Consider the following 24,571-nt stretch of genomic DNA (forward strand, 5'->3'; position numbering starts at 1 on the left):
ACTTCGGCATTGACCGTGATTCAAGTCCTGCAGGTTTCCGATAACCATCAATGGCCTTTACCCGGTCGTGCTGCAGTCCTTTTTTCCCGCAAAACGTCGATTTCCATTTTTCTCAACGGTGTCTGAATAGCAAGGGAGCGGTGTCCTTTCGGAGTTGGTCAGAGAGGAAATTTTCATCTTCTAATTGCGTCCACAGTTTGGACGGGGGGCGGGGTGTTGAACCAACCGATGCAAGAAGGTGGTCTAATTTGACGATGGATGGATAGGCAAACGGGGATGCTGCTACATCCGGGACACTATTCTCGAGTGTGTACGGCGTCCCCTGATATTTGGCGTTCTGGCCTCTGTGTTATTAGATTTCCCGAAGGAGAGTTACAGCTCATAGATGATGGCCAGGAGGTCGTCTTTTCTTGGGTTGCCGAGACGGTGGCTCAGCACAATTGATGCCGCTGCCAGAGTCTTTTACTCATCCTGCCTGTTCGCATGCATTAAGGAGGGCCACGTGACAACTTGGGATTTGGTGTGATCATGAGGCTTTTTGGGCCTACCCAGGGAAAAAGGGGGACCAGGTTTGGTTCAAGTGTATAGAGTGTCCAAGGAAAGCTAAGCACTTTGCATCGTAATCAGAAACAGCATCCACATCATTGAGTTGCGTGCATAAAGGTATAACAAAAAGCCAGCTTGATTGCCCGAACTACACGAAGCCTTGCCTGCAGCTGGTCTTGTTTACTCTGCTGAAGTTGGGGCTTGAATCAGGGGTTCTGTGCGGACCTGCTTTGTCGAGACAGCATTCAGCCAATTCTCTTAGTTGAGTGGTCCGCTTCAATAGTTGCACTAATCAAGACAGCGTTTAGGTTTGTTTTTGGTTTGTGATGTACAGCAAGGGGCGCATGTATCTAGGCTCTATTCTGACTCCTGAACGTGTTTTTGTAGTGCTACTGGGAGGCTGGTCCTTTGGGGGTTCAGTCAGCAGGATTTCGCTTTGTAGTCGCCGTAAAACTAATCACACCCCCATGATTGTCTTTGAATCTCAAACCCAGCTTTAGGCATACCAGTCAACCTGGAGTAGGATTTATCAAGGCAGTCAGTGCAGGTGTCAGTCTCACAGTTTGCCCAGGTCGGTAGGTTGTTGGGTGCATCGTGAACAGTGCAGGTGTGAGGATACGTGTTTCTGCACCGTAGGATAGGGGGCGTTCAGTTACAGGGCAACCTTGTTGATGAGATCTTTACCGAACAGACCAGACTCAAAGTTCTGCAACGTCAGGTACGTGTTCTGCCATTGCCTTTTATTAACCAAGGTAGACGGGAGATAGGCGAAGTAGTTTGCAGGAAAAGTCAGCAGCGCAAAATGGAGTAGGATGAGAGAGCACATTAGGGGCCAAACATAAAAGGCGAGAGTGTGTGAGACGCCGAGACTCATCAGCTTTTCGACTCAACAAAGAGTCTGATACCTTTTTCGCCAACTACAGAGCTGAGAAGACGCCGAAAAATCACACATGCCTTGTCTTTTGCCCGCAATGTCATCAGTAACTGTAAGTTCACGAGGGAGACATTCCACAGAGCGACAATACGTCCACCATCACCCAGAGTTTCCAGCACACTCCCACAGGCAAATACATAGATTCAATACTATCTTGACCATTTGAAGCCCCTAATTGGATTGATGGTGTCATTTAATGCGTTTGGAAGGATAAACTGCGTGTCACTGTATGGTTGAAGGGGGGGAAACGAGCAGCCATCCTCTCTGCACCTTTCGTTTTCCGATTCGTTTTGAGCTCATTTCCCACATCCAACCTTCCATCCCTTTTTTACCTTCTAGCAAGGGCTGCTTGAGTCCAGTGAAATGAAACCCTCTTTTGAATTGTTTCCCTCTTCTGACCTTACCTATTTCCAATCAGATCGTCTCTTCTGCAATCGTAAACAGTAACCGGTCTCCCGTCCTCCCCCCTCTTATCTCCTCTCAAAAACCAGCTTTTAGCCATGTTCTCTTACTTCACCTACTCGATCTCTTCTCCATCGTCTGTTTATTCCAGCTGCTGGACGGCTTCATGCGGACGAAACATCACCGCGCTCCCTCCTTTGTCCTTTGTTTAACGTCGCCTCTTTTTTCCAAGCTTTGACGAATCTTCGAATAGTCAACACAATGGGCCGACTCGATGTTATCTTTTTCCTCGAAACCGGTGCTTTCTTCGGTTTTCGTCTTATTTGAACCGCTTCGGATAGAATTGAGAAAGTGTTTTTGGTGCACAGAAGCATCGTCTTCACGCAGTGCGCTAAGAGCAGCAGAGACCTGGCCATCGTTACCCCTATTGTAAAAAGTTGACCGGCTGACGGACCGCTAGGCGTCGCGTCGTCGCTGACACCAATAAGCGACAAGATTCAGAAGGCATCAAATGCGCGCATGTAGAATTCGACCCCGTTACATTTGGAGCCGTCCTTCACTTCCTCTATTACGGCGAGTATGAAGCCGAACTGCAGACGACGGCGGGAGAGCTGGGCCAGGGTGAGAACGGTATTGATGACGCTCCCCGTCCGCTTCTTATATTCCCCGAGAGCCTTGAAGCTGGCTCATGAATTGGAGCTCTTCGACATATACGGAGAAGCGGCGGCGGCGCTGTGCTGCTTGGCAGAGCACTTCACACGCCACGTTGAATTTCCAGGCATGGCTGAAGAGCTCTACAGCACGTGCGGCTAGTAGGAACAATTCACCGCCCACCTCGACAAGATTGCTGGCATTATCTCGGAGAGCTTGGCACTCATCGACAGGCGGTTCCAAGACCAATTACAACCAATCATGCTCAAACACCCTCAGCTCACCCTTGACATCATGGAAGCGACGTTTGAAGCCCTCACAGAAGCTGGAAGGGAAGTTGTGCAAGCTTGAGAGGAGATATCCGACATGCGGGCGCCAGAATTTAGACGGTATGAGTTTTGGGATGATGCAGAGAGAGAGAGTGCAGGCGGAACAGAGAGATGAAGCGGGAAATAGCGGATAGTTTCGAATACCCGATGGTGCGTGGCAGCCTCAGACGGGGACGTTCATCTTCTCAAGGGGGAAAGGTGTTGCAGGCGCAGGAAGAAGTAGTTTGGTCCGGTTGCTAGAATTGGAATTGGCTTTTCACAAGTATGATCCTCCGCCATGATCATCAGAGGTGGCAAAGGTGACAGGAGAGTAAAGAGCAGGTCCCTGGTTCGACGGGTTTCTGTTATCGACTTATATCCCAGATTAGTTCATGAACCTCATGACGGCAAGAAGACCCGACGGAAAGTCATACAATAACAAAAAGAATCCGAGTATTTGCCCTTTCATATTCCCAATCGTAGTTGCCGTGGATGGTGTTTACCCGTTTGTTACAAATCTGAAGCCTACTCACTGACGTAACCGCAACTTCCACCCCCGTATTACATTTTCTAGATACGTATTTGTTTCTTTCGTCTGATCGCTTAGCTTATCGAGACAGGAAGTAACTTGGAGGTACCTTCCTTCATTTTTTAAACTTATACTCAAGTCATCATCTCCAGAGTGCAATAACCTTCCTTCTCTCCCACACATCGGCACATATTCTCCTCAGCTCGTCATCAGCAGGTGAATGAATGCCAGCCCGATTCGTTATTTTCGTCAAGAAATCAACCTTTACAACATACAAAAGAGCAACTAAAGATGCGTGGCGTGGACTTGAGACATCTTTGGACGACGGGCGAGTACAGTGACTTGACGATCAACGCTTCTGGTGTCATCTTCAAGGTTCACCGGTGCGTCGTCTTCCCGCAGTGCGAGGCATGGAAGAGTATACCGGAAGAGGTGAGTGACAGTAACATATATCGGACATACAGTATTGCTAACGGTATCGAACAACCAGAATGGACAGCTGGTTCTCCAGGGTCCTAAGATCACGCGAGCGATACTCCAGTTCATGTACTCCGGCACCTACACACCCACCAAGATGCGCTGCCAGCTTGCGAAGCCCGTTCAAATTGCTGATGACAACTCCAAGACGGGCGAGTCCTCCGAGGCTGCTCATGGTCCTCATCACGCTCATGATTCGAATGCTCTGAGCTATGACGATCACAGCATGCTACTCTCGGCTTGCGTAATGATCATGGCCAAAAAGTACAACATGAAAGACCTTGAGAATCAAGCGGAAAACGCGCTGGTTGCTGTCGCGCCGAGCCTCACTGGCCATGCCGAGTTTATCAAAACCATCTAGCAGGTCCTCAAAACTTACCAGGATCAGAAAGGTCTTGAGATTGTGTTGAAGATAATCAGGCCCGAATTTTCCAAGAGCCTGGGATTGCGCAGACGTTTACAGGCGGTCATGAAGATCTATCCTCGTCTCGCATTGGAGCTTCTCGAGCAGCTTGCATCGGAACTCCATGGGATGGAGAAAGCCCGCCTAGCCATCGCCCAGGGCCAACAGAAGACGATGTCCATGAGAGACGGTGCTCTTTCACCGAAGACGGCTGATCATCCGTCCTCGTCAATCCCCCAGAAAGGTGTGTCGGCGCTCCCGCATTTGCCTTGGAATGCTACAATCCCGATTAACACAGCCAAAGGAGACCGGCTGGCGAATGCCCATCAAAGCGTAGCCACGACTGGCCCACCTGTCATTCCCACTACCCTTACTGTGACCCCATCGCTCATGACCTCACTGTCTCAATCTGGCACAGCCATTCTGAAGCGCAAGAGCGAGGATGGCTTGCTGAATTCAGAAAAGAGACCCCGATCCTACGCCAACTGAAGCTCGTTGGCCACAAGACGCAAGTTGGGTGAGGGGAAAAGCGCCAGCCAGGTCGACCGAGATTTTGCTCCTTATGGTTGGTTGCGTTTGTATTTCCTCACATCTCAGCAGGATTGGTCGGTGGCGAGTCGCTGGCGAAAACAATATATGGGTTTTCTAGGACGATGACGGAGAGCGCAGGGAGGGGTTGGAGTGTGTTTTCAGAGCAGAAACTCCAACGCGAGAGAGAACACCGGAGTTAAGGAAGAGCCGGTCCAGCTTAGAGTGGTTTGCGATTCAGCATGTCTCCCAAGACGCTCCGGCTTGTGCGCCTTCTGATAGAAATACACACCGCCGCTTCACAGACTCACCCTTTCCAAAAGGAACGTTTGGTCGAGTGAAGACTTTCTTTTGTTTGCCAATGGGTATATATATCCAAGAGTTCACAACAACCTATCTATCCGCCTCTCGTTTATACACTACGCCAGGCGCCGGGCTCCCCGATACGACCATACAGCATGATGATCCCATCTTGACACTACTTCATCTTCAACCGGATCTTTCGTTCGATCACATCTCCCGGCAGCTGACTCTCTCGCCTCGAGGAGGCTCTTTGGATGACCTCGTACAGGTTCCTGTGGTTTCCCCTTGCATCGTTCTTCGCTGTGTAGGCTTCAATATCTTGAAGGTCTGGCCAGTAAACCCGGCCCCCCTCTCTGATGTACATATCGACCTCCTGGCGCAAAGACACCACCGTGCTCTCGTCAAGCAAGGGCTCTGCAAAGGCCCGAAACGCACAGAGTGCCCCATGAAGACGTCGCGTCGATGGCTTAGACGGAAGGCAGTCGGCAACAGGGGCCCAGTCTCGGACAACCCAGCATAGGAGCAGGACCATCTCCTCAACGTCGCCAACGGCCGCGAGCGTGCGCATGTAGGAATTGACATGGGTTGCCGTTACCCCCACCTTGGCGCAGGCTTGATTGGCCGGGCCTGTGGTCGCCAGCGTTCTCCACAAGGCCTTTAGCTTTGTCGATGCTTCCCGGACGATCTCGTAATGTGTGCGGTGTTTGGCAACTCCACTTTGGCTGTTCTTGAAGATCGGCGTGAGTATTTCACGCCATGAACCGATGGCTTCATTGTCAGCCGAGTCGGATTTCCGGAAGACGTTAGGGCCCTGGGGTATCATCAACTGTGGGCTACGCGCCTTGTAGAGCGACATAAACTCCTGGTCCCCGACTTTGATTTTAAAGGAGGGGTCCATCAGAAAGGGAAGTTTTGTCCAAACCGCATTCCGTATTACATTGGAGAACGAACAAAACATGCCGAGGTTGGGTACGCCTTGGGCCTCGACATTCTCCAGGACCTTTAAGGCCAGGCGCACAAGCTCGAAACTATTGTCGCGTGGGCTGACCGCTACTTTCGGCTTGTTCAAAGCTTTCATAATCAACTCCCACGGTCCTGCGCCTGGGGGAGAGACATGCTCAGAGCTCCATGCTGTTCGTGCAAGCCAGATAGCGTGGTGGATGGAGTAGATGTTGGGACCGGGGATAAAGTTAGGTGAACGATTCGTGTAACGGGGCTGTAAATTACAAGCCAAGGCGATGATCGCACGCAGAAAATCGCTAGGTAGGTTTTTGGACAGAGGGGGCCTGTCGGGCGAATCTGGCGTGGGCCTTTGGCACTCTTCTATGCACCATTTGAGTTCGCTCTTGGCTTCTTCGTTCAAGTCACTGTGGTCGATGTACTGTAGAGCAGCTTCGAAGCTGGGCGATTGGTGACCAATGAGCCAAGCCAACATCCGTCCCTGGATGGGCACGCCGGTGTTGGACATCTCCTCAATCAGCTCGGGAATACTGGGCGGGAGCAGACGCGCTTTCTCATAGTCGCTGAGGTTCGTCTCGTCGAAAGGAAAGACCTCTCTCCCGTCTCCAGGAAGGTTATGATGAGCAGGATCGGCTGGTTTCGCGACGATTTTCTGCATTAGCTCCAAGTACACTTCGGATGTTGGTTTCGCTCCAGGCTCGGGAGGATGCTTGAATAACGCCCAGGCTTCTTGAGCGTTCCGAGTTGTCCGAATCAGCGCCGCCCAAGCGCCCTGCGGCACGTTCAAGTGGCGTGGGTAGTTGGCCCTCGTCTGAATCGTCGGCGAGCCATCAGGGGCCATGCCTCCCAGGATGTCCATGATCGAATCGTTTTCGGTCTTGGCGTAACCTCCCTCTTGCATCATAAAACCGACCTTGACAGCTCTGCCCAAGAAGTCTTCCGTGTCTGCTTTTTCTTCCATGCCGTCCCTCAATACTCGGTAGGGAGGCCACGAGCTGGAAAGTGTGCTAGCCGTGTCTCGTTCTGAGTCGGTTTTCGGCAACGCAAGCAATACTTGCCTGATTGCCCTATAGCTTTCTCCCTCAATGATGAGAGCTTGAGCCAAGTTGGTAGACATCGAGAGCAGGGTCCTAATCGCAATCCAGTTGGAGGACGAATGCTCGTAGGGCGAGACCTTCGAGAGACGCGATACCGCTTGTATGGCACTGTTGAACACGCGACATTGAAACCTATACGCCTTTTGAAAATGCCGACATTTGCGCGGTATAGCTTGTATATGTGACACCGCCAGATTTGCGATATCCGGCATGGCGCCGGGCTGAACTAGGCTTGCTTGGCAGCAGAGGCCTTCTAAAACCCTTGGGAACATTGTCGACTCCATCGCCGAGAACACCATGGAATGCTCTCCAGTTTGGTCTACTGTTTCTTGACCCGAGTACCACTCCATGCAATATTCCAAAAGCCGCGTTAAGGATTCGGGACTCGAGAAGTTGTCTCTGAGAATATAAAAAAGAATAAATAGCGGCTTGTGACACGGCCTGCTCAGAAACTTGGCAACTCTCTTGTCAGGCTGGGTTTCAAGGAGAATCCAAGCCCAATGAGAAATGTCGTCCGCACCGATGCCATTGGACGCCAAGCGCCTCGAGATCTGTTCCCATTTGGATTTGCTCCATAACAGGCGTGCGAGTCTCGGGTCCAGTTCGGGCGTCCCTTTGAGGAGATGTTGTATGGTGACGATGCAGTGATTGGTTCTGTTGTCATGCGCTAAAAGCAGGAGGCTCTCGATGTTCGACTCGGAGAGAGGTCCGGAGGGGGCGCGGAAATATTCCAAAGCGTCGGCGAGTACCGTGTGCAAGGATGGGTAGAAGCTCGTAGCTGGGTTTGGTTTCGGATCTAGAAAAAGAGTCGATATTTCAGATTGCTGGTGAGACGCAGAGCCCCGATCGATCGCGTTGGTCGTTGGTAAGAAGGGTGATGGCTTTTGGGCATCAGGTATATCCTCGAAAGGTCGATGTTCATAGTCCTGCGATGGCTGGTCGAGGGAAGGCCCTTGTTAGAGATGAGGATAGAGAACTCATGGTTCAAAGAGTACACTTACTGTCTCTAAGGGGATAAACACCCTTCGGACCCTGGTCAGAGCAGCAGTTGTGTATAATCTGGAAAGAGGCGGCAGCCGCATTGCCCCATCTTTGCTAACGAAGCTTCGGACTATTGGGATGGAGAAGATGCTCTGTGTCTGGGCAGTTTGGGAAAGGTTTAATCAGCCTCAAGCTAGGAAGGAAAAAAAAAAGAAGGACCCGTCGCGAACGGGGATTCTTCCCGCTACGTCACATCACGTGCGATAAGAAGAGTTGATACTGATAAGAAGGAAGTCCTGTCGCTTGTCCTCCAATGCATGATGCAACTCGGATAGCAACGGCTGCATAGTTAGCTGCAGTTGCGAAGCAAAGTTGTTTTCTTGCCCACGCAGCATCTACCCCTTTTCGGTCAATGGGGTTGTTGAGTGTCTCATCATGCGCCTCTGTCAGTTTAAGATAGCGCCGTCGCTCAGTCGCGGCTTGCAGACTGCTCGACTTACTTCCCGTCCTCATCGACATTTTCATATTACGAACCAGGCAAGCCAACCTCGAAAACGCACTTTCTTCACATCCAATGTCTATTTGTCCCAGAGCGCCGGCGAGCCTTCCATTAGGCAACCTAAGTCCGAGAATGACGACTCCTATTTGCCTGCGTCACCCAAGCGCAAAGGCGTTCGATCTGCAGGCGCAAAGAACTCTCTTCGTCGAGTTGCCATCATCGCTCAGCGACCTGCGCAACGAGACACAGAAGCTACATCTGCGGGGCTCATCGATGCGTCCACCTCGACTTTGATCAGTGCTGTGTGCGTCGCCGAGGCTTTCAACATGAAAGCGGTCTTAAATATTCTCCAAGCGCATGGGTTCGATATTGATCCGGACCAAAGCGGATTTGAAGCGAGCGAGGTGGTCCACGCGCGAGGTGTCAACGGCGGTGACATATTTGTGTTTCCCTCCGGGACGATTGTTACTTGGGCGCTGCCCCCCGATGTAGTCACGAAGCAGCTGCTGAGCGCGGCGGAAACACTCTTGAAGCCGGTCCTCCGGGAGGTGGAGGACTTGGAGTATGTCTCCGACCCGAACAAGGAGACAAGTGGCATGAAGGGCGACATTGTGGTGCTGGGCACGAAGCTCGAGGATAGAGACGGCGACAGACTTGACACAACCCTCGCCAAGATTGCATTTTCCTCCGGGCTTGCCAGGAGCACGAAACTCGCTGTGCTGGAAAGCGCACTGACAGCCTACTTCGAGAGCACCAGGAAGATTCCGTCTCTGTTGTCGAAAGGGTCCGGACTGCCGCTAGGCAGAAAGTTCATCTTGCAAAAGACGGGCGAGCTGCTGAGCCTTCGCGCGAGGCTTAACCACTACTCGGAGCTCACGGATTCCCTCCCCGACATATTTTGGGACAGCCGATCTGAACTGGGCCTGGAAGGGTACTACGAACAGGTCGGACGGGCGTTGGACGTCAACGTCCGAATCCGGACGCTGAACCAGAAGATGGACTACGCGCAAGAGATTGCCAGCGTATTGCGAGAGATGTCGAGTGAGCAGCACAGCACGAGGCTGGAGTGGATCATTATTATCCTCATTGCCGTTGAGGTTGTCTTCGAGGTGAGGAGGATCGTCCTCGAATACAGAGAAGAAAAAGCAAAGGGGGACGAGGTGGTGGAAGCAGAGACACCCAAGTACCTAGGTAGGGCAACGGATGTCTAGAAGAGAAAGGTGAACCAGCCAGCATCAACGGGCGTTGTGGCGACTTTTTAATAAAGATACCCAAATTTGAAGCATTCTCATCTCCAAGTTTGCCCCTCCTTTGACGCCGTGTTCGTGCATCGCTTCCTAGTTCCCCTTCTTCTCCAGAGCTCAACTATCTACTTCCGTTGCCTACCAAGGTACCTACCTAACTACTTTACCTAGGCAGGTAGTACCAGATTGGAGGGCTTAAGGCAGTTTACCTTCCTGGGTAAGTGAACCGTCGCGAGCAGGTGACTGCCTGATTGGTCAATGCGCGCGCTGCAGGAACGGCTCCGCGGCGCGGGCCCCAACTGGTCGGCCCAACTTTCCTACTGCACGAAGGGCGTAGGGTTCCTTCCGCAATCTTCTTTTTGTCCTTGCTTCCGAATCTCGACCGTCCCGTCCGAAGGGGAAGCGATCGTTCTCACTTCTATTTCAGATTGGCCAATGGTTTCCTTCCTCTTATTCCCCATCTCTCCTTCTCCCCAAAACTAAGATACCTTACCCCGGTACCTAGAAACCTACACGGTACTTGTCTGGCAGGTACCTAGGTTGGTTTATCTTCATTACTTTGTATTTACCTTCCACACCACTTGCATAACACACGCCTAACCGTGTTTGGTGTTATTTGACACACTTTTCTCGCCATTTCACGATCTGGACATTCCGTGTCTTAACAAGTTTCGGTACGTCTCCTTCGCCCTCTAACAGTTGGCAGTGTTGTTAAGCAACTTCCTTCAGCTCGGGTTGGAGCAGCTGCACCTCGTCCCTGACGCCAAGCCTGAACCGTGCCGGGCCACCTCACTTCACAACTTTGCTTCAGGGCGCCCACTCACGTCGGATACTCAGACGCCTGACGTATCCCACATGTGGCGATTATCTGGGGGAAGCCATATCGTGGAAGACAGCCAGTACGTGTCTTCCGCTTTTGCTGAATTGACGTCCCCCTCCGCTAATACTAGCTCTCAGACAAAATGGTCAATTCCACCAAAGACCTTCCTCTCGGGTGGAACCCCCTAGATCTGATGCTGAGTGACGAAGAGGGAGAGGATGACTCTGTGAGCTGGGAGCTGGACGGAGATTTGGTTGAGATCGAGCACCAACAGACACTGCAAGCACTTGAGCCACCTTCTGCTCCTGGGGAAGAGCAAGTATTCGATGAGGAATGTCAGGCACATGCAGTTGGGGTCGTTCTCCCTTCGTCAACTCTACGACTCTCCAACTCACTCTCGGTTGACATACCAGAAAGCACACTAGTACCACCCAGTTACCTGTATCAGGGTGAGAATCCAGTGCCACCACCTCAAAGAGAATGGTCTGCGGTCGAACGCTTGCTGGAAGAATACCAGTGGTCAGGAGTTATTCCTCGAGACGGGTACATTGATATCGAACTCGACAAGTTTGTCGTTTACACCCAGCCTTATGCACCTGGGCAGGTCGATTACCCTAAGGCGTATTACCCAGCCGAATTGCGGCCTCTGCAGCATTTATCGACCAAACAAAGTAACGACAGCTTGTTTTTTGACGGTGTGCTATCCGTTGCTGATTGTCGAATCCATGTCCGCCAGGTGTCATTCAATGAGCTGCCAATTGGCAAGTACGGCATAGAAAACCCGACTGTGGGTTCAGACATTTGGATTCGATCAGACTTGAACGCGAAGCGCCTGTCTCGGGGCCACAAAGACGTTTGCTACCGTCTGAAGAATCCAGCAAAAGAGTACAAACGGTTTCACTCCGGGTTTTTATGGATTGCGGACCTGGCCAAACATGTCGTCGACTACCTGGAAGAAGCCCACGAGGAGAATCGCGATGTCAGCTTCCAGGACTTCCGTTCAGACTTCAGCATTTGGCTTTCACAAAAGCATGAAGGTTCCCTGGCTTTTTCGAGATGGCGCAAGCAATACCCTGGAACAGATTTCGGCTTTGCAGTCAACGCAAATATTCAGTTCATTTGGAAAGAGGCCAACGGTATTCTTAGCGAAGCAGCCCGGTCTTTCCGCCTTTGGAAAGAAATACTACACTTCACTGCCTTCCCTTCTATTGTGGCAAGCGAATCTACTCCGTCAACTCAAAGCGATACAATCCCAAAGACAGTAGTAACTCCGTACATCTGTCAGTTATTCAACGCACTCCCATGTGGAGTGATGCTGGAAGAACTCCAGCCCACTCCCAAGACTGAGAGATTGCGCACCGAGACCTCAAAGGCGCTTAAACTCGAACTTTGCACCAAGATACACCCTGCCCAGCAGCCATTCAACATGAAAAAGCCTACATCAGGCATTCAGGTAGGCGACGTGATCTCTATACTGCCAGACGCCAGCATTGAGGTCAGCATCAAGAGGAAAAGGGTACTATGGAACAACCAGGATGATAAACTCTGGTACGGTATGGTTCAGAAAGTCCACCATACACGAGCAGGAGTTGTATTCGACGTCACTTGGCTGTATCAACCGAACGACACCCCGTGCGGGCAAATGACCTACCCCTGGAACAATGAGATATTTTTCTCGGACCATTGCACCTGCCATGAATCCCCCGGCGAGGGAGAGGTTATAGGCAAGATCAAGGAGGAGGAAGTGCTTTCCACTCACTCTGTCGACTGGGATGGTTCACAAGACACAGAAAACGACTTTTTTTGTCGTCTGACGTATCTCACCGCAGAGCATTGTTGGGAGACCTTCTCGCCAGCCCACCGACGCTGCTCCTTCTTCCATCAAGAGAAAGAAGCGAGCTTTGAATATCGGCTTGGTGACACAGTTCTAGTCACCTCCTCTCAAGAAGAACAAGCTGAGGTCGTTGAGTTGACAGTACTACCGAACTCAAATGGACTAGCCACTTTCAGACGCCTTCCGAGCCGACAACATTATGAGTCACAGACGCCAACAAACGAATTACTTTACAGTGACGAGGAGGTTTCCTACAAAGTCACTCAAATCGCCGGTAGATGTCTTGTACGGATCTTCCGGCCAGGCGAGCTCATCGTCCCCCCATACGATCGCGGTGGCGCTGGCAACGCCTTCTACATCACGAACGCCTTGCAGTGTGGACGTGTGTGCCCTCTTGAGGACACCGAGTTCAGTCTCAGACAAGCTTTTGACCCTTCCAAATCCTTCCCTAAGCTCAGGGGTGCCGACCTCTTCTGTGGAGGTGGGAATTTTGGACGTGGTTTGGAAGAAGCTGGCGCCATCACCATGGATTGGTGCAACGACATGAATGCAAAGGCGGTACACACTTATGTTGCCAACGCAGGCAACACGGTCGCTCCGTTTACTGGTCCCATAGAGGAACTCCAGAAGCTTGCATTGCTTGGCACCTTCAGCGACAATGTTCCTGAAATCGGGCAGGTGGATTTTGTCTCCGGTGGCAGCCCGTGTCCTGGGTTCTCTCGCCTCACGTCCGACAAAACGAAACCCAAGCAGCTCAAAAACCAGTCGCTGGTAGCAGCTTTCGCCTCATTCATTGACACATACAGGCCTAAATACGGCTTGCTCGAAAATGTTGAGGGTATCGTGCAACCGGAAACCAAGAAGAAGGAAGATGTCTTCCGTCAGCTCATCTGCGCAATTGTTGGCCTTGGTTACCAGACTCGGTGTTTCCTCCTTGATTCTTGGTCACATGGTGCGCCTCAGACACGGACTCGAGTTTTCCTCTGCTTTGCGGCGCCAGGTCTCAAGCTCCCAAAGGTTCCACGACATTCACACTCCCACTACAAGGCGCGAAAACTCAAGCTAGGCCAATTATCCAACGGGCAGTTCATGATAGAGCGACAGCTTTCTGTGCCGACTGCCTTGAAGTTCGTCTCCGCTGCTGCAGCAACTGCTGACCTGCCTGACATCAAGGACGGCAAACCGGATTTCTGTGCAGAGTTTCCTGACCATAGGGTTGCCTGTGGCGTTACGAAGAACCTCCGCACACAAATGAGCATCATTCCGTTCCATCCATATGCCATGGACTTTCTTCTATCCTGGAGAGATGGCAAAGGTACCATGACGAAAGCAGAGAGGCAGTGCTTCCCTGATAGGGGCAGGAGGGTCAACAAAGGCTCTCGGGCTTTCGGTCGAGTCAAACCAAGCGACCCCATGCATACGATTACAACCAAATCCCAGCCTTCTGACTCTTCTATCGGAAAAATCTTGCATTGGAACCAGAATAGGCCATTGACAGTCATGGAAGCTCGTCGTGCCCAGGGATTCCGCGATAATGATATCATCCTGGGCAATCCTGTTGACCAGTACCAAATCATCGGCAACAGCGTATCCAGAGAGGTGTCGATTGCTCTCGGGGTATCTTTCAGAGAGGCCTGGCTCGGTTCCTTGGTGGACGGCGAGGAGCTTGATCCGATTGTATGGCGACCCCCGGCACAGTCGATGAATGATGCTGTCGAAGACTCCGCAATGAGCCCGGGAACGCCTGCGTTGGCCGAATCGTCTAGGGGAACTCCCGTCTCAAAGTCGCCGCGTCCTCTGCCGAAGCGTAAATTGGGAAGCTCCTTGGGGATTGAGTCATTTGTCTCGAAGTTGAAGAAGTCGAGCCGAGCACAGATGGCTAGCGAAGGGAGGGTGAGATCGAATGAACAGTACGAGCCCTCGGGGTCTGCCTCGGCTTTGACATCGACCTCGTCATCGGTTGTGACATCATTTTCGTCGCCAGCTCCCGCGTCGACCGTCGCATCGGTCTCGTCGAGATCGAACGTCGAGGTTGTTGAGTTGGATTAAAGAACTGGGCTAGACGGGCAAGAAAGGCTTTCCAACACGAAGGGACTTTGGTGCAACTAATGGAACCGGCGGCCATTTGCTGATAGAACTAGAGGCGAACAAGATGGCGGCCCCTGGACAAAGGGAGAGACACAGTAGAGACGTACATACGGAGGCATAGATATGCCCAGCGAGGCTGCATACGGGTGCTGTGACGAATGTATGTAGCCCACAAAATGGAACTCAATGATCAAGACCCTTGGGAATCGTTCTTTCAAAATATTTCGACGAATGGAAATAGTCATTAATGGAAAAACCCCTGAAGACTGCGGCATTGAGATTGGTTTCCTATTTGATACATGTGCTCCGATACCTAATCGCAGCAGCGCGGTTTTCGAAGGCCCAAAATGATTTGATTTGTGGCGGCGAATTGTACACGTATCTTCCCGCCGTTCACTGATATTTCTGTCAAAGAATTAAATTAAAAAAAAAGCCCCTTCTCAACACCCAAGCTCCTTGTCAGCGAGTCCGCTTCTCTGACGATGGTGTCAATCCTTCGTCACAGTGACCGTGACGGTCTCCCGCTCCTTTTGTGTCACCGTGACGAAAACTGTCAAGATGGGCGTGCCTTGGGGTACGCCGATGCCGGGCGGGAGGCTTGCAGACGTTGTGGGGTCGGCCTTGCGCTTCGGGGTGCCTCCCGCGATAGTCTCCCGCGAGGCGGAGGGGCCAAAGACGACGGTGACGAGGGCGACGGCGGGCGGTTCGCTGGGTTCGTCAGTGGGAATCGGGCTCACGATTAATGTGTCGGTGTCGGTTCCTGTTGCGGTGGTGGAGGTGCTGGCTGGGGTCGTGGAGGGTGTCGGTGTTGAGCGGGAAGTTTGCTGCGTTGTCTCTACCGTTGTGAGCTCTGATGTTGTCGACTCAGCTCTTGTGGACTTTGAAGTCGATGTCTCTTCCTCCGCTGTCGAAGTGATTGTACGCCGACGAGATGTAGATGTCGCAGTTGGCTCTTCTTCTTCTTCTGCCGTCGTGGATGAGGGTGTAGGAGCAGGCTCCACAGTCTTGGTGACAACGACAGTGGTGGTGAATCCTGGGACTGGCGTTGCAAAGCTTGCGTCCGGAACAGCAGGTGGACCGACGGAGACAGTGTAGGTAGCGATTATCGTGGGGGTGATGGTCGTGGTCACCTCCGACACGACCCCCGACGCCGAAGGGGCTTCGGGCGCAGCCGTGGACGATATCGGTACAGAGACAGAAGCCGGTGTGCCCAAAATTCCGCTCGCCACTTCGGGGTCGTAGCATCCGACGATGACGCCTTCGGTTGTTTTCATCGGCAGCGCGAAGCACGAGGTGCCGGCTCCGCAGCTCTGGATCGCAAATGCGCCATCGGGGCCGCAGAGGCCGATGTTGCCTTTCACGCAGGCAATCTGACCGGCGGCGCAGGCGGAGTTTTCATTAAGAGAATCGAAGAGAGAGTTGAAAGTCTTTGCGGAGGCGAGGTTGTTGGCGGCGACTTCGGGCGAGACGGTTGTCGAGGCGGCAGGGGTCGATGTGCGAATTGTGGGCACCTGGTTGTTGGGCGTCCCTGTAACCTTGAGTGCCGACGAGGGTGATGAGAGGGTTATGGTGGCGGAGGGTGTTGCTGGGCCTGAGGAAGTTGTCTCTGGAGCCGGCCGGACTGGAGATACCGTAGTTGACGAAGGGCTGATGGCGGTTGACGAAGCAGGAGAGGAAGCCTCCGTGTTGGCTGTAGTACTAGATAGGACAGGAGCAAGTGTAGAGGATGGAAGCTGTTCAGAGATGGCCGTTGCCACCGTGGTAGTCTCTCCCGGGATGGGGAAGCCGAAAGACAGGGACGACTGCAGCGAGACTGTCGGCGCGGCGACTGAAGAATCGCCCTCAACCGGGGTGGAGAGGGGTGAAGTAGTATGGGGGGTGCTGATGGATTGGGTAAGGCTCTCAGAAGCGCTGGCTGAGGTTGATGTCGATGCGATGTTGCTGGAGTGCACATACGACTCGTTCTGGAGGCCAGATGTAAGGTGCGGCGGCAGTGAAATGGTGCTGAAGATAGGAGGGAGGAGCATCGGCCTTGACGTGGTTGTGGGCAAAATCTGGGATTCTAGGGTGGACTGTGAGTCCGCTGTAGACGGGACAGGTGTAGTGGAAGGGATTATATCTAGAGGTGTTGTTCTTGCGGGCCGTGATGCGTCCGGAGTGTCGGTAGTGGTGCCATCGAGGGTCACGAATATTGGGCTTGGAGTGACACCATCCTGTTCCTCTTGTGCCGTCACCGAGACGGCAGAGGACGCGGCTTCTCTGCGTCTGCGTAAGTGTCGGCCTCGAAAGATGGAGGGAAAGGTAAGGACATACGTTGGATCTGAGGTGATGCTTGATTCTGCAGCAACACTATCAACATTAACTGCGCTGGAAGTGGTGTTCCAATCCCTCCTAAAGCTACGGAAAGGGTGAGCGATGGACGAAAGAGTTAGGGAGGGATCTACTTACAACCTCTCAGCACGTCCTACTGGGCCAGCCTGCGCGGTCTGAGTGATCAAGAAGAGCAGCAAGAGGTCTGCTATACGGATACTGGAGGGCATCGTAATGTGTAACGCGAGGAAGCTATCTTGGGGATGTATTCCTCAGAGCCAGTCTTTGCTTTCAATAAATAGGAATATTATGAATAAGATGGTATCCAGAGGACGCTCTGTTCTCGCACAAACACAAGAGGCCGTGGTATCACGAGGGAACAAAGGCGACGATCAGCTAAGGATCATGAATAGAGTAGAAAGATGCAACAACGAAAGACAGAGAACAAGAAGGTTGAGAAAGAGACGGAAATGCAAAACACAAGGAAAGAGTGTCACAGAGGGAGGGAAAAGAGAAAGGAGATCGACGTCGTTATGACCAGACAGTCGGGGGAAAGGACAATGATGTTGGGCGATGACGGGGTTTCAAGGCTCGTCGGATGCAAAACACATGAGGATGCACGCCCCATCTTGTATGACTGGGCTTGACGAGAACTCAAAGTCAACGGCCATCCAGAGGCCTAGAACTTCTGGCCGTGTCGCGGCCCATTCGAGCAGCCGGGCTGTGAAGGCATTCGAAACACTTGGTCGGCGATTGGGCAAGGTTGGATGGAGCAATTTAGATGAGGGCCCGGCAGTTTGGGAGCGACACCATCCAATGCCTTTGCATCTTGTTCCAAGATGCGACCCAGGGTTGAACTGTTATTAGACGGGGTACCTCAGTTCGTCGGGGCGTGGTGGTCGCGACATCAAGTCGCAGGCAACATATGGACAGGAGAAGGATGGTTAAGCGCCTCGCATAGTCCTGATACGAGGTTTTGATTCTCACTTTGATGACAAGGGGTTTCTTGGTTGTTCCGCATCTGCGTGTGTGTATGTGGTCATGTCGTCTTGACCGTCTTGTTCAGTGTTTCTGAGGATGTCGATTGCAGACGCGCGGGAAGTTATTATTGGCAGACTGGGGCGGCCCCTACCGTTCCCGTGTGTCCCTCACCAATCAATCCCAAGGCGCTTACACCACCCGGGACAAGTGGGCGCAGGTGGAGACTCACGGGTGCCACTTGGTCCAATCGTTCGCTGGGAGCTAGTATCGTACTTAGGTGGGTGGGTGGGTGGGTACCTTGGGTACTTGAAAAGGTAGGTAGGTACACTTACTTGCCTTGGATATCTACCCTTACTGTGCCTGCTAGACCTCACTTAAGACCACCCTAATCCTCATCTCGTCCGTCTTTCGTTGTCATTGACAAACCCAGCAGCAGCGCCACTCTTCTCCTCCAGTTTTCGAATCACCGCATCTGCGACACCTCCAGTTTCTCTCCTGCTTTTCCATATCAATGTCTCCGGTACGCCTCGCTTAACTCTTGCCAAGTGGCATGTTTCGGCTGAGAGTCGCGCTACAGACAATCATCACAATCATCGTGTCTTCACTGTCGCGGTCTGCCAGATGCCCCGGTTTTCCTGGCCTTCCGCCACATGCGATCAACTCCATGAACAAGAATACAGCAAAAGCTGGCGGACTGTCATTGGGAGAAATAGAGGTACGACAGCTAGGCTTATGCCTCCAGGTTATAATCGACTGTCAGCCCAAAAGCGACATTAGCCATCTGATCTGGAAGCAGTGGTCTGCTGGCGCAAATCGAGCATCGCTGGCGACTCTCAACCGTCACGCTGGTCGTCGCCGCATGACCTCCAGTCGGAAAAGATGAAGTTTTTCCAACAGAGTGCTTCCGAAGCTTACCGTGTACTAACGAGCAACAATCTACAGCATCCCGTGTCGAATTTCGCTCACGAGACGCTAGCCCCAAAAAAAACCAACACGCCAAACAGCTTCCACCTCGCACTGCCTTTTATCTTCAAGAATCTTCTCGTTATTGTTCCACCCGTCATCAATCACTTGGTAATCGAGGTGGTAACAAGCTTCAAGGCCGGAAGCACCCATCATCTCGTTTAGATGAGTGTGAGCCCTTCTCAGGTGTCCCATTGTCTTATCAGAGTAGGTAGGTCAGTATGATTGCCCCCTAACGCACGTGGGCTGCACCCGTCGTACCACCTTCCCCTCTCGTCCCATAGGCCAAGGCATAGACGGGGGTCCGGCGACGTTGAAATATGCTTCCTTGCCTTTGCCCCGGGGAGCACGTTGGCCATCCCGTGGCGTCCATTGGGGCGAGTGGGGAAGATGCGTCTGTCGCCAAGTCGCATCCCGGGCTTTAAAGCGGCTTGGCTCTCAGGAACGCTGCCGAATATCTGCACCAGGTGGCGGATCAATTCGTTGAGGTTCTCTCACACGTCCAGATGAGCTCTCATCCTGGCGGGATCTCCGTTACGCTACCGACGGCACAGAGGCTCTTTCCAGTGCTAGGAGCGAACTTGTACGAATCCTCATGCGAGAAGTCTTTGAGACACTATTGAATGTGGCCTGTCTGGCCAAGTACTCACTCGTTACGTCGTGGATGCCGCCGCAATAAACGGCTCTGCAAGCGACACAGAGGTATGATGACACAAAGTGTGCATTGCAGGAGATGAGGCCAACGCCCCTTTAAGTTCTCGGGTATTTATACATAGCTGAGAAACGTTGCTGCCACCTTGATAGTCTGACTTCCTTGGGATCTTCACTCGGACTCACATCTTCGTTGGTCTCCATAATCAAGATGCGTTCCTCCGCTGTCGTCGTTGCCGCCGCCCTGGCCCATTCTGCCTTGTCGGCCCCTGCTGTCAAGAATTTCATCTACATCGTCCCCGATGGATACGGCCCCGCGTCCCAGACCATGGCGCGAGACTACGTCTCCCTGATCGAGAACGGTGGGAACCCGAGGGCCCCCGTGAGCATCCAGCTCGCGGCCGACAAGATGGTAAGGCCACCTAGCTTTGAATATGGGGGAATCTCTGTCCTAATCGTCATCAAAGGTCCTTGGCAACGTCCGTACTCTCGCAAGCAACAATCTCATCACGGACTCGGCCGCTTCTGCCACTGCTTTCGGATGTGGTGTCAAGACATACAACAACGGTGACCACTCAATCCCCTCTTGAATCCATTTCTGCGCCACTCACTAACGTGGACCAGCTATCGGTGTTGACCCGGCCGGCCAGCCCGTCGGCTCCATTCTCGAGGCTGCCAAGCTTGCAGGCATGAAGACGGGGCTGGTCGTGACTAGCACCATCAACCACGCCACCCCTGCCTGTAAGTAATAGCTGGCTCAAGAACCTGGCGTCGTCCCCACGATCAACGAAGCTGATGGGAACCATAGGCTATGCGGCTCATGTTGCCGACCGTAACTCGTACGCAAAGATTGCAGAGCACGAGATCGGCTACGGCCACCCTCTCGGCCCCGTCGCCGACATCCTCCTTGGCGGCGGCCGGTGCTACTTCAAGCCGCAGTCCGACTCTACGTCCTGCCGCAGAGACGGCATCGACTTGTTCGGCTTCGCCAAGGAGAACGGCTACCACGTCATGCAGAACCGCTCGGCCTTTGACGCTCTTGACAAGGGCCTGGGTGACGTCCGTATTCCCTATATTGGTCTCTTCAACGACGGTAAATCTGACGACTTCTCCATTCGAGAGTAAAACCAACGGCTCACACATATCCAGGCCAAATGATGTACGAGATTGACCGCTCACGCCAGCCCGAGCAGGAGCCCTCGCTCCTGGAAATGGTCGAGACTGCCCTCAACTCGCTCCACCGCGCCACGCACTGCAAGGAGGAGGGTTACTTCCTCATGATCGAGGCATCACGCATCGACCACGCCGGCCACGCCAACGACCCGGCCGCGCATCTCTTCGACACGATCCACTACAACGAGGTCATGGGCTTCGTCCGGGAATGGATCGACGAGCACCCGGACACCATGCTCATGTCCGCGGCAGACCACGAGTGCGGCGGCTTGACGCTCAACGGCTTCAACCCGCTGCCGCTATCCAAGGTCAACGCCTCTACCGAGGCCCTGATGAAGACTTGGGGCGGGTACACGGGGCCCGATAAGAAGGCCTTCCTAGTCGGTGAGATCCTGCCCGAGTACGGGCTCGCCGATGCCACGGACGCTGAGGTGAACACGCTCCTCGCGGCGCGTTCGCTGGACATGGAGCTGGGTAACCTGCTCGCCAGCCGTGCCGGTGTCCACTGGTCTACTGGCGGCCACACGGCGTCCGACATCACGCTGTATGGGTATGGCGCCGGGGAGAACGGGCGCGCGATCAAGGCGGACATGGCGGGCAACTGGGACAACACAGAGCTTCCCAAATACATTGAGAAGGCCCTCGGTGTCAACATGGGCGAGGTCACGAGGCTTCTGCGCGCCAACGGCACCGCGTGGGTTGGGAAGCGGGACATGAACAAGCGCGCCGACGAGCACGTCCATGGCCACGATCATGCTCACTAGAGAGGGGCGGCTGAGCATCGAACATGTCCCTTGTAACCGAGGCCCGTTTTCATCTAATTTGCAGTAAACGCAAATCACTCAAAACTCTCAATCCTTGTCGCGTGTAAATCATCATCGTGAGCCTTCGAAAGACGTGAATCCCGGCGGCCGCTTTTGGTTTACCCCTCGATCGCCATTCGAAATACGTTCAAATCCCAGTTGTGACACCTTACACCCCAGTGGGCCCTCCAAGGACACGATACTTTATGCAGCAGAAGAAAACCAACGTCGATAAAGTCGGTCAAAAGACGTACACATACGGCTCCGACCCGTCTTTGGACGTATGCTTGCCCTGGGCGACGCGCCGGTTGTGCACGAAATAAACGGCCTCTTGAAGGAGCGCGAAGGCCATGCCCACCGAGACCATAATGATCATAGTCAGGAGTCCTTTGTCGTAGCTGGACCGATATTAGGCTCGGGGATACAACACGGTTTTCCGGAGGAGAGACTTACAACGGCAGATCATCGCCCCTGAAATACTGCGACCCGACCATCAGGCCGCTGATGGCGGACATCACCCACATGCTACTCAGTTGTCAGCCTCATCATTTTGCCGATACATTGAGGGTAGAAGGGGGGGGGGACCCTTCTGACGGAAAGAGAGAGAGAGGAATATAATGGAGTAAAAAGCTTACGCGATTCCAATGCTGCGTTCGCCGGGATCACGACAGTTGACCTGCAGCCAGGTGTTATGTGCCGGGTGGTAGCAGACGGCAAAGGCATTGATCATTGTCCACAAACCCCATCTCGACCATTTCCCGACGTGTGGGTGGATGCTGCGAGCGACGACCAAGATGGTCAGGTAGCAGACGTGTCCCAGGATGACCGCCATTCCTCTCTTGTTGGTCCGGTCGCTCAGCGTGGCGAACGCGAAGACGACGGCCATGGCGAGAGAGGCGCCCACTGCGGCGAGGGCGTTGGCGCTGATGCGGTCGAAGCCAAGGGCCCTACACGTGGACGGGCCGTCAGACGCCACTCTTCGGACAAAGACAACCTGGGGTGGAAGGAGGCCTTGCTTACATGATGATGGAGGGGGTGTAGGTCGTCAACGGCGACCAGGTCGAGAAGACGCAAAAGGTGGACACGTAGTGCGGCCACCGCTTGTAGTGCTTGACTGTCTTCCAGACCAGGGCCCAGGGGATCTCGATGCCGTGGACGCCGTGCCTGCTCCCGGGCTCGTCGGCGTGTATCCTCTTTTGGAGTATCTCCCGCTGGTCCGTGGTAAAGCGGACAATGCCCGGGCTTCCCAGAGGCTTCGGCGTGTCGGGGGATCCGGGGAGGAGGAAGATGAGCATCAACGCCACCCCGAGCGTTGCAAGACCCTCGACTGTAGATCGCTGTCAGCAACAAGGCACTCTATAGTTGGAAACCGGAATCGATGATCCGGGTTTGGGAGGGAGTTGGGGGGTTGTTTACGCAAAAAGAGCCACTGCCACCCCTTCAACCCGCCCTTGCCCGCCAACTTCAAGATGCCCGTCGCGAGCAGGGGGCTCAGGGCGTTGCCGCCGAACTGGCCGAACATGAAGATGGCGATGCGCTTCGCCAGCTCGCGCTTCGTATACCAGGTTGAGAGGGTGTACATGGACCCGGGGATGTAGCCGGCCTCGGCGAGGCCGAGCATGAGGCGGATAGCCAGGAAGCCGGCGCGGTTCTTGACGAGGACCTGGAGGGTGGCGACGAGGCCGAAGAGCAGGACCTGGAGAGATATCCATTTCCGGGGACCAAACTGCCGGGTGTGCGTGGTTAGTCTGAGGTGCTGTTCGGAGTCTTCGTTGGGGGTGACGATGTATAGTTGTGTGTATGTGTGTGTGTGTGTGGGGGGGGGATGACGGTTCGTAGACGACAACACATGGCGGGAACGCACCCATTGTAGAAGCAGGTTGCATGGGATTTCCAGCACGACGGTACCCATGAACATGAGCTGGTTGCCGAGGTTGATTGTGTCCTGGCTGACATCAATATCCTTTGCGAAGCCTGCCGTAAGCGCGCTGGCGAGGTTCATGCGATCGAGCTGGAACATGAGCAGGCCGAGGACGAGGAGCGGGAGGACGGTGAGATCGATTCTGGACTCCTAGTTAGCTTCATTTTCCACGTGCTGCGCTGTGACAAGGATGTGTATGTATGTGTGTGTATGTGTGTGTATGTGTATGTGTATGTGTGTGTGAGTGTGTGTGTGAGTGTGTGTGTTGCATACTTCCTCTTGGCCTTCTGCTCCTGTTGATGATCCCACTCCGGCTTATCTTCCGACGCTGCGACGGACCGGTCCGTCGGGGTGTCACACACCATCTTGTCGTCTGTGGGCGAATCCATGACTGTCGATCGCCGGTGGTCACAGACGGGAAACGAAACAATCAAAGACGAGCTGTTCTACCCGGCCATGAATGGCCGTCCCCTTCGACTGCTTTTCACTCTTGTCGCCGGCCATCCAGGTGTCCCGGTCAGGCTCCCGCGGTGGTCCGTCTCACGCCCTTGCCCCTGTCCGACCTCGAGATGGGACCCATCTCCGATCGAGAGATAAGCCAATGCAACTCGCGGTTCTTGTACAAGTCCAGAAAAAATCGCCGGGGGTCCAAGAGCGCACACCATGACGCAGGATGCAGCCAAAATCGAACCCTGATGGTCTCGCAGGAATCCTTGGACCATCTCACCTAACCCATGAAGGAGGGGTCCTTCTTATCGATAAGGTGTGCGGCGTGAACGAGAATAACGCCATCGGGCGCTAAGATGACCAAATCAGGCCCTTCACGGGTCTCAACACAGCGGGCCCCCGGTCAATTAGGCGTCTCCCTCATTGTGTTTCGCCTGTACATCCCTGCGTGACTGCCCCGTCAGGCGGGTTGCGACGATTCCATTGGACCGTCTTTAGGGGGGGAGGGGCCGGCCTTGCGAGCCGAGTCCAAGCTCTCGGAGGGCGGACGTTTACAGGAACGTTTGCGGAGTTGAAAAAGAGCAAGCCCCCTTCTCGCGCGAGTTGCACGTGGCGGTTTCCTAACACTTCCCAGTGTCCATCTCCTCTCTCGTTTCCCTGTCGTCTCACTTTTGTTCTTGTTTCCTCGTCCTTTTGGTATCGATCCCTCTCCTAGACC

At 53.6% G+C, this 24,571-nt stretch overlaps 7 protein-coding genes across 7 annotated transcripts; 4 read left to right on the plus strand and 3 right to left on the minus strand.

The window, feature by feature from the left end:
- Positions 1-3,661: 3,661 nt before the first annotated feature.
- Positions 3,662-4,739, plus strand: CH63R_01193 (uncharacterized protein; the record flags this gene model as incomplete). Its single annotated transcript, XM_018296168.1, has 3 exons — positions 3,662-3,802; positions 3,861-4,154; positions 4,212-4,739. The coding sequence occupies 3 exons, from the start codon at positions 3,662-3,664 to the stop codon at positions 4,737-4,739; spliced, it is 963 nt and encodes a 320-aa protein (XP_018164530.1).
- Positions 4,740-5,256: 517 nt separating this feature from the next.
- Positions 5,257-8,220, minus strand: CH63R_01194 (Prefoldin subunit; the record flags this gene model as incomplete). Its single annotated transcript, XM_018296169.1, has 2 exons — positions 5,257-8,073; positions 8,140-8,220. 2 exons carry the CDS (start codon positions 8,218-8,220, stop codon positions 5,257-5,259), a joined length of 2,898 nt encoding a protein of 965 aa, XP_018164531.1.
- Positions 8,221-8,554: 334 nt separating this feature from the next.
- CH63R_01195 (YagE family protein) lies at positions 8,555-9,829 on the plus strand (the record flags this gene model as incomplete). The annotated part of the gene is made up of 1 exon (XM_018296170.1): positions 8,555-9,829. The coding sequence occupies one exon, from the start codon at positions 8,555-8,557 to the stop codon at positions 9,827-9,829; it is 1,275 nt and encodes a 424-aa protein (XP_018164532.1).
- Positions 9,830-10,824: 995 nt separating this feature from the next.
- Positions 10,825-14,565, plus strand: CH63R_01196 (Cytosine-specific methyltransferase; the record flags this gene model as incomplete). Its single annotated transcript, XM_018296171.1, has 2 exons — positions 10,825-11,388; positions 11,674-14,565. The coding sequence occupies 2 exons, from the start codon at positions 10,825-10,827 to the stop codon at positions 14,563-14,565; spliced, it is 3,456 nt and encodes a 1,151-aa protein (XP_018164533.1).
- A 527-nt stretch (positions 14,566-15,092) lies between these two features.
- Positions 15,093-17,144, minus strand: CH63R_01197 (Prefoldin subunit; the record flags this gene model as incomplete). The annotated part of the gene is made up of 3 exons (XM_018296172.1): positions 15,093-16,863; positions 16,918-17,001; positions 17,053-17,144. 3 exons carry the CDS (start codon positions 17,142-17,144, stop codon positions 15,093-15,095), a joined length of 1,947 nt encoding a protein of 648 aa, XP_018164534.1.
- A 2,576-nt stretch (positions 17,145-19,720) lies between these two features.
- Positions 19,721-21,446, plus strand: CH63R_01198 (Alkaline phosphatase; the record flags this gene model as incomplete). The annotated part of the gene is made up of 5 exons (XM_018296173.1): positions 19,721-19,921; positions 19,977-20,076; positions 20,134-20,250; positions 20,318-20,602; positions 20,659-21,446. The coding sequence occupies 5 exons, from the start codon at positions 19,721-19,723 to the stop codon at positions 21,444-21,446; spliced, it is 1,491 nt and encodes a 496-aa protein (XP_018164535.1).
- A 280-nt stretch (positions 21,447-21,726) lies between these two features.
- Positions 21,727-23,795, minus strand: CH63R_01199 (major facilitator superfamily transporter; the record flags this gene model as incomplete). Its single annotated transcript, XM_018296174.1, has 6 exons — positions 21,727-21,883; positions 21,939-22,010; positions 22,121-22,432; positions 22,506-22,812; positions 22,902-23,548; positions 23,680-23,795. The coding sequence occupies 6 exons, from the start codon at positions 23,793-23,795 to the stop codon at positions 21,727-21,729; spliced, it is 1,611 nt and encodes a 536-aa protein (XP_018164536.1).
- Between the last annotated feature and the right edge of the window lie 776 nt (positions 23,796-24,571).

This window comes from Colletotrichum higginsianum, chromosome 1 (genome assembly GCF_001672515.1).
Source record: "Colletotrichum higginsianum IMI 349063 chromosome 1, whole genome shotgun sequence".
Lineage (NCBI taxonomy): Eukaryota > Fungi > Ascomycota > Sordariomycetes > Glomerellales > Glomerellaceae > Colletotrichum > Colletotrichum higginsianum.